Source organism: Ornithorhynchus anatinus, chromosome 10 (genome assembly GCF_004115215.2).
Source record: "Ornithorhynchus anatinus isolate Pmale09 chromosome 10, mOrnAna1.pri.v4, whole genome shotgun sequence".
In the NCBI taxonomy this organism is placed as follows: domain Eukaryota; kingdom Metazoa; phylum Chordata; class Mammalia; order Monotremata; family Ornithorhynchidae; genus Ornithorhynchus; species Ornithorhynchus anatinus.
The window spans coordinates 53,877,742-53,886,722 of NC_041737.1; the positions used below are offsets into that span (position 1 = coordinate 53,877,742).

General features: G+C 48.2%; 1 protein-coding gene across 1 annotated transcript; it reads right to left on the reverse strand.

Annotated features, from left to right (window-relative positions):
• Window positions 1-3,118: 3,118 nt before the first annotated feature.
• On the reverse strand, window positions 3,119-6,680 carry LOC114814640 (probable E3 ubiquitin-protein ligase TRIML1). The gene is made up of 4 exons (XM_029073407.2): window positions 6,552-6,680; window positions 6,181-6,347; window positions 3,874-4,112; window positions 3,119-3,485 (listed from the first exon to the last, which is right to left on the reverse strand). Exons 3-4 carry the CDS (start codon window positions 4,106-4,108, stop codon window positions 3,196-3,198), a joined length of 525 nt encoding a protein of 174 aa, XP_028929240.1. The 5' UTR covers window positions 4,109-4,112; window positions 6,181-6,347; window positions 6,552-6,680; the 3' UTR covers window positions 3,119-3,195.
• Window positions 6,681-8,981: the final 2,301 nt, after the last annotated feature.

Genomic DNA, 8,981 nt, shown 5'->3' on the forward strand with positions numbered 1-8,981 from the left:
GGTTCCTGTGGAGAGATGGAGGAAAAAAAAGCATATGTCTGTTTGTTGTTTTTATTGTACTCTCCAAGCGCTTAGGATAGTGCTTTGCACACAGTAAGCGCTCTGTCAATATGCTTGAATGAATCAAGATTCGGTCTTAACTACTGGGACGCTTCACAGACCGAGGGGAATCACCAGGTTCCACACGACAGCTGTAATTTTGTCCCCACCTTGTAGCTGCTGGCGTTAAGTGGTCGCTGGCTTCAGCTCCTCCCCCTCCGTCCCCCCAAAACCCAGATCGTCACATGGGTAGTGGGATGGTAGAAAATGGCGTTGATGGTCACCCCAGGTCATCATGGTCGATCTTGAAAGGTTTCTAGTGACAGATCCAGTTCACGAGCTCTTGGCTGACCTCAACTCGATCAATCAATCGATCAATCAATGGTATGTATTGAATGTTTACTATGTACAGAGCACCGTAGTGAGCGCTTGAGACTTCCACACACAAGCAAAATCAAACAGCCGTTGTTCGGAAGGTTTTTTTTCCTGCCAAACAGCAACTCCAACTCTGTAGCTCTGAAGTGGATAGAAGAAGGTTGTGCTCTCTGCAGAAATCATTAAGAAATCAGCCTGAGCCAAATTGATCCCTTGGATTTAGAATCTGGACACGGTCCCGCTACTCTCCTCAAAAGAAAGGGGCCGAAACCCCTTTGGGGGTCTCCAACTGCTAGAAAGACTTTGACTTTCCACAGGGAATACTCACCTATCTGGCTTCAGAAGCCTAAATTCTCCTTTTCTGTCTCCCTCCTTGAGAGAAAATGGGAAAATGGGAGAAAATCCACCTCAGTAGTTCTGGGATTCCGGCTTTCAGCTCCCTCGCCAATACTGCCTGAGTTGGAATAGAGATAGAAGCCAGAGATCTTTCTCTCCTTCCTCAAACTGGTGGCTCACAAGACTTAACGTGTCTCTGTGGACACCAGCCCCTTTTTAGGATTTAGAATAAACATCCAAACTCAAACGGGAGTTGTGTGAACTCCAAGAACCATAACAACGGGGAGTGGGGGCTTCACGGGTTCAAAATGGTGTGAACCCGCTGAGTTGATCTGGGAGAGTTTGCAAAAGCGACCTTCTTTTGAAAAGCACTAGGCCCCAACTGGGCTGGGTTACCATTTAGTCCTCTCTGAGAATTTCCAGCAGTATTTTGAATCTTTTATAGGGCTTTTATTTTCCTGCTAGAGATCCAGGTAGGGAATAGCTTCTTCTCAGACTGAGGGCAGGGATGGACTGGAGACTGATAAGCACAGGGCTTCTCCCAAAAAGCAAGGTCCTAACTTGATAAAATATAACACGAGAAGCAGCATGGCCTAGTGGATACGGCACGGCCTGGAAGTCGAAGGACTTCGCTAGTCATCTGCTGTGTGGCTTGGGGCAAGTCGTTTAATTTCTCTGGTCCTTAGAGAAGTGGCGGAACAGGGATTAGAACCCAGGTCCTCTAACTCCCAGGCCTCATCACTAGGCCACGTTGCTCCTATAGAAGTCCCATCTAGTTCAACAGATACCTGATGGAAAGAGGTGCAAACAGAATGAAAACTTGGTTTTCATTCCAGTTTAACCAGACACACCTGAAACTGCACATATTCTGGAGTGTGAAATAGTGTTTCCTGGCCCTCACTGATTAATTCATTTGGCTCCTCCTTTCATCCTTTTTGCTCCATTCCATTACCTCTCTTGCTTGGGAGTGTGCCATCTGAATACTCTTCACCTACTATAATCACTCGAATAATTTCCCCACCCTGATTTTTGAGGAAATAAATTTGTACCGCGTTGTAAACAGCGGATAGCGACACATGCCCGCAAAGGAAGGGAAGTCAGAGTGTGCTAACGCAGGGGAGGTGATTTTATTGACTGAGTTGTGTAAACTCTGGATTAGGAATTCTGGCTATAAATTTATTGGCTGCCTATCAAATAGATTGTCTCTATCTGTTGCTGAATTGTACATTCCAAGCGCTTAGTCCAGTGCTCTGCACATAGTAAGCGCTCAATACATGCTATTGAATGAATGAATGAATGAATGAAATGCACCACTTGGGAGGGTGCAATAGAAAAGAGACGATCCCCTCTGCTCTCTGACCTTTCTCGTCCATCTCCTTTTCTTCTCCTCCCCTTCTTGTTAGCCTTAATTTTTCTACGACTCCACGTAACAGACCCCCATATATTGCAAAACTTATGAAAAGAATGGGCCACTTACACGAGTAAATATGATCTTTAACATTATCTCAGATTGTTGGGGTAGTTGAGGACCAGCGGGGACTGGTGTGAAGAACCTGGTTCTGGGAACCAGAAGACCTGGATTCTAATGTCAGCTTCGCCACCTGCCTGTTAGATGACTTTTGGCCAGTCATGTAGTTTCTCTGTGCCTCAGTTTCTCATCTTGAATTGGGCATTCAATACTTCCTCCTCCTCAGACCTTAAGCCCCATGTGGAGACAGGGACCGTGTCTGACTTGACTATCTTGTACCTACCCCAGCACTTAGTACAGTGCTTGGCAAATAGTACACACTTAATAAAATTATTGTAATTTGGTCCTAATGGGACTATGAATCTGCCAATTCCCACTTAGATTATGTGTCTAATCTATCCCAGCGCTTCGCAAATTGTATAAGCTGACTGCAAGCTCTTTGTCGGCAGGGATTTCGTCTACCAACTCTGCCGTATTGTGCTCTCCCAAGTGCTCAGTTCAGTGTTCTGCGTTTAGAAAGGGCACAATAAACACCTTCATTGATGGATGAATTGAATACCATTATAACTACAGGCATCTTCAGTCTTCAGTTACTAAGTTCTCTCACTCCTCCCTATATAGGGAAGCAGTGTGGCTTAGTGGAAAGAGCACCGTCCTAGGAGTCAGAGGACATGGGTTCTAATCCTGGCCCTGCCACTTGTCTGCTGCGTGACCTTGGGTTAGCCAGTTGACTTCTGTGGGCTTTAGTTCCCTCATGTGTAAAGCGGGGATTAAGACTCTGAGCCCCATGTGGGACAGGGACTGTGTCTAACCTGAATAGCTTGTCTCTACCCCAGCGCCTAGAAAAGAGTACAGAGTAAGCGTTTAACAAATACAGTTGTTATTATTATTAAGACCAAGTGAAAACATAACTAGTTTTTATTGAAAGAAAGGTGCAGGTCACTGCCCCCGGGGGTGATTAAAGAAACATGGACTCATCACTGAGAAGGCTGCCATATTCCCAAGGCAATCTCCATGAACAGCTCAAGCTTGATGATCAGCCAGTCCAACATGTCGGTCAATTCGATCTTCACCTCCTGCAGTGGCCGGGTCAGGCAGAACTCCCTCGGGAACTCCGGCACGGCAGCCGGACGGTCGGATGGCATTTCGCCGGCCGGGGCGAGCCCCGGGCCAGGCTGAAGGACGGACACAGGACCCGCGAGGGCTCCAGGCTGGGAGTCGGCCAAGGCTCCGTACGTACAGTGGCGTTTCCTGCTCCTCAGGGAATCTGTAGGGGAGAGAAAGGACCAAGACATACACTCCGGAGAGCCCGATTCGTTCATCTCGTTAGGCCCCAGCACAAGCCTTTCCTCTTTTGCTCTCACTTCCATTTTTTGTTTCTCCTTCCCAACCCTCCCTGGGAACACTAACCACTAAACCCAACTAGGCCGGAACTCAGTCCATCCATTCCTCTTCCCCAAACTCTTTTCCCCACATGTCCATCCCCAACCCATAAACTCTCCAGTTGCTGTTACAGGAGAAGGTATTCTCGAGGAAGGGACCCCTTAAAAATAATGAATAATAACCATGGTACTTGTCAAGAGCTTACTGTGTATGTGCCAAGCACTGCACTAAATGCTGGGGTAGATACAAGTGTTCGAGCCGATTTCACTTACCTGTGGATCTCTGCAGCCTGTGTTTTTTCCCCACTCCTAGAATTTGGACCATGAGATATTTCTTCTCAGAGATTCCCCTGCACTGAGGACAACAGTAACTCATCTCCAAGCTTCTGCTGGCCCACCGGAAGATGCAGGAGCCACAGAATTTGTGCCCACACTCGATGGACACGTGGCTAGTGGTGTAATCCAGGCAGATGGCACAGAACACCTCGTTCTGGAGACTCTGGGCCATGGTTCTTGGAAGAAACAGAAAAAAGAATGAACTCCATAGAGAAGCAGCACGGACCTAATGGATAGAGCATGGACCTGGAAGGTGACCTTGGGCGAGTCAGTTGACTTCTCTGGGCCTTAGTTCCCTCATCTCTAAAGCGGGGAAATAAAAAAAAATACCATCATTATTATTATATTGTGCTCTCCCAAGCACTTCTATCATGCTGAAATCAACTAACCCAATCCCCCAAATTCCTCGCTCAAATCAGCCCACACTACACTCTCCGATTTGCTTGGGACACCGGAGTTATTGCTTGGGAGCCAGTGTCCCTTTGAAGGGGAGGATGAGTCAAATAATCTGGAAACAACCTTACCATTAATGCCTTCGAACCAGGTACTCTCCCTTAGGGTACAGCTCAGATTTGCCTGTCCCAGAGATCCTCCTGGAAGTCAAATTCCCTGCTTCTGGAAAATGATGTTAAGAAATCAATGTTCCCTGAAAGGAAAACCAGTTTCGTTTCTCATATCTAACGGTTTCCTTCGGAATTTAATGCTCCAGGTCTGAACTCCATGCCGCATGGGGATCTTAGAGACCCAAATCAATCCATCAGTTGTATTCACTGAACGCCCACTGGGTGCAGAGCATTGTACTAAGCGTTTGGGGGAGTACAATGGAATTGATAGACAGGTTTCTTGCCCACAGTGAGCTTATGGACTAAATCCTCAGATAGCTGAGTCAGATTTATATACTCTTGGAGAACTCTGTTCTTCCCTCTGACTTGTGAACATTTCCTACTTGCGTGTTAAGATCTGCATGTAATTAGTATTTTATTCCCATTTCACTTCTCTGGGCCTCGGTTTCCTCAACTGTAAAATGGGGATTCGATATCTGTTCCCCCTCGGACTTAAACTATGAACCTCGTGAGGGTCAGAGATTAATTTGTGTCTATCCCAGCACTTAGAACAGTACTTGACACACAGTAAGCCCTTAACAAATACCATAATCATTATTATCATCATTATTATTATCTGCTAATAGAAGATGCTATAGAGCTGGGGAAATTAAAAAGGGAAAGGGGTGGCTGGAATGTAGGCAGCAGAAGCCTCCGATGCTAACTTGGAAGGTCAAAAGAAGTGCAATTTTCTTCGAACACAGACCAAAGATTTGATGGATTTGGGTTCGAATTCGGCCTTGTATCGCCACCAAGCATTTCACTCTGTTATAACAACTTGGAATTTACTCTCCATTTTCCATCAGTTTAAAGTTTTCAGTAGAGTCGACCTTCAATAGCCCCTCAGAAAAACAAGTCAGACGCCAGAAATCAAATCTATAGAAACAGGAAAATCCAGTTTTGATGGACTTGCTTTGGGAGCAATCTTGGGTCGTACCCCAAGGCCTTCCCTGACTAAACCTCCCCTTTCCTCTTCTCCCACTCCCTTCTTCATCACGCTGACTCGCTCCCTTTGATCTTCCTCTCTCCGAGCTCCACAGCACTTAGGTACATAAATGTCATTTATTTATTTATATGTCAGTCTTCCCCCCCACCCTCCCCCTGCCTCTAGACTGTCAACTCTTTGCGGGCAGGGAATGGGTCGGTTTATTGTTTTATTGTACTCTCCCAAGCGTTTAGTACAGTACTCTGCACCCAGGAAGCGCTCAATAAATAGGACTGAATAATTGAATGACTGAACTTATCTCTGGATCTCGGTGAGTTCCTCACCAAACACAAAGTGAGAACAAAAAGACTAAAGAAATGTCTTTACTAGAGTCTAGGCTGTAAATTCACTGGAGGCAAGGAATACGTTTGCTAAAGTAGCGTGGCTTAGTGGAAAGAGCCCGGGCTTGGGAGTCCGAGGTGGTGGGTTCGAATCCCGGCTCTGCCACTTGTCAGCTGTGTGACCGTGGGCGAGTCACTCCGCTTCTCTGGGCCTCGGTTCCCTCATCTGGAAAATGGGGATTCAGATTGTGAGCCTCACGTGGGACAACCGGATGACCCCGGATCTCCTCCGGTGCTTAGAACGGTGCTCTGCACGTAGTAAGCGCTTAACAAATACCAACAGTATTATTATAGTAAGGGCTTAACAAATACCAACATTCTTATTATTGCTGAGGGAATCTGTCTGCTTATTGCGCTACGCAGGTGGCCCGAGCGCTCGGGCCGGTGCTCGGCACAGGGTAATGGCTCGAAAAAAGCGGTTGAAGGAACGATCGATGCGCCGGAGGGTTTCTCCCCATTTCCCTCCTCGATGTGGTTTCTCTCCTGTCAAGAGAAAGCGGGCCGGGTGACCGTGACTGGATCCGTCGCCCGCCTTCCCGCCATTTTTGAGGACCTGCCTCAGGTGTGAAGTTCATGGCGTCTTGGAGGGTCTCCCTCCCCGCCCCCCCGGGGAGGATTTCCCGGGGTTCCCCCCCGCCCCAGCACAACGTTGCGGCGACGAGGCAGGCCCGAGGAGGCCTCCCTCACCTTGGACGAGGCCCGGGCGGCCGCTCGCCGCTCCCCCTCGGCCGCCGCCGCTCTCGCCGAGGCCCCGACGGCGGGGCAACGGCCCGGCCCGCCGTTGCTATGGAGATGCCTCGCGCCCCCTTCTTCCCCCCCCCCCCCCCACCACCCCGAGGCCGGCGGCGCACGCGCGGGGCCTCGGCGCGCCTGCTTCTGATTGGCGGGTTCCCTTGGCGCCGTTCGGCCGGGCGGGGGGCGGTTGAGGGGGTCGTTAGGGAACGAGGCCGTGTGCGCACGCGCGGGGGGCGGCGCGAGGCCGGGTGGCCAACGGACTGGCCCAGGAGCCCCAACGGGCCCTGCCTCACCGCCCCAGCCCCCCCCCCCCCCACCCGGGGACACCCGAGGAACAGGGCCGACCCCACCCCTCTCTGTCACGTCACTGCCATGAGGGCAGGCAGAGGGGGGCCCCCTCTCTCCCACACCCTGCATTTTTGACTGTCTTTGCTCATTCCTTCGTTCACTTTTGACTGTCTTTACTCATTCCTTCATTCACTTTTGACTGTCTTTGCTCATTCCTTCATTCACTTTTGACTGTCTTTGCTCATTCCTTCCTTCTTTCATTCACTTTTGACTGTCTTTGCTCATTCCTTCATTCACTTTGACTGTCTTTGCTCCTTCCTTCATTCACTTTTGACTGTCTTTGCTCATTCCTTCATTCACTTTGACTGTCTTTGCTCATTCCTTCATTCACTTTTGACTGTCTTTGCTCATTCCTTCCTTCTTTCATTCACTTTTGACTGTCTTTGCTCCTTCCTTCATTCACTTTTGACTGTCTTTGCTCCTTCCTTCATTCACTTTTGACTGTCTTTGCTCATTCCTTCATTCACTTTGACTGTCTTTGCTCATTCCTTCATTCACTTTTGACTGTCTTTGCTCATTCCTTCCTTCTTTCATTCACTTTTGACTGTCTTTGCTCCTTCCTTCATTCACTTTTGACTGTCTTTGCTCATTCCTTCCTTCTTTCATTCACTTTTGACTGTCTTTGCTCCTTCCTTCATTCACTTTTGACTGTCTTTGCTCCTTCCTTCATTCACTTTTGACTGTCTTTGCTCCTTCCTTCATTCACTTTTGACTGTCTTTGCTCATTCCTTCATTCCTTCATTCACTTTTGACTGTCCTTGCTCATTCCTTCATTCACTTTTGACAGTCTTTGCTCATTCCTTCATTCCTTCATTCAATCCTACTTTGCTTACTTACTTTGGGCAGAGCACTGGACCAAGCCCTTGGAATGGACAATTGGGCAACAGATAGAGCCCATCCCTGCCCAACGACGGGCTCACAGTCAAAACAGGGGAGACAGACAGCAAAACAAAACAAGTAGTCAGGAGTCAGTAATAATAATAATAATGGTATTTGTAAAGCACTGTTCTAAGCGCTGGGGGAGATTCAAGGTCATCAGGTTGTCCCACATGGGGCTCACAGTCTTTATCCCCATTTTACAGATGAGGTAACTGAGGCCCAGAGAAGTGAAGTGACTTGCCCGCAGTCACACAGCTGACAAGTGGCGGAACCGAGATTAGAACCCGCGACTCCCAAGACCGGGCTTGTTCCACTAAGCCAAGCTGCTTCTTAACATGGGGCTCGCAGCCTTAATTCCCATTTTATAGATGTTTCGCACTCTTAATCCCCATTTACTGAACTGAGGCACAGAGAAGTGAAATGAGTTGCCCGACGTCACACAGCAGAAAAATGGGGGAGCAGAGATTAGAACCCAGGTTCTGACTCCCAAGCCCGTGCTCTAGCCACTAGACCACACTGCTCTTAGTTTGTATCTAGCTCGATTTGTTTATCTCTACCCTGGCGCTGGGCACATAGTTCGTGCTTAAGAAATACCATCATTATTAGTCTCTTCATGCCTTGAAGGGTGGTCCCTTATTCTGGTGACATGGATTTTTGTAAACTGTAATTATACTTTTTGCTTCCTTCTTACCTCCTTGTGGTATTTGTTTAGTGCTTACGATGTACTGTACTAAGCACTGCGGTGTAAACCAGCAAATCGGGTTGGACATAGTCCCTGTCCCATGTGGGGCTCACAGTTTTAATCCCCATTTTGCAGATGAGGTAACTGAGGCACCGAGAAATAAAGTCACTTGCCCACGGTCACAAAGCAGACAAATGGTGGAGCTGGGAATAAAACACACAGTCTCTGAATCCCAGGCCCGTGCTTGGCTTAGTGGAAAGAGCCCGGGCTTGGGAGCCAGAGGTCGTGGGTTCTAACAGAGATCTCTGACACCATTTAAGCCCAGAGGCCATAAAAGCACGTATACCAGTGAACAGCAGCTACAGGCGCTTTCCCCCAGTCTTTATACTATATTTGTTGACTGTTATAGCTACCTTTTTCCACATAATTATCCTGATCTGTCATTTACAGCTCTTCTGTGTTCTGTGTTCTCC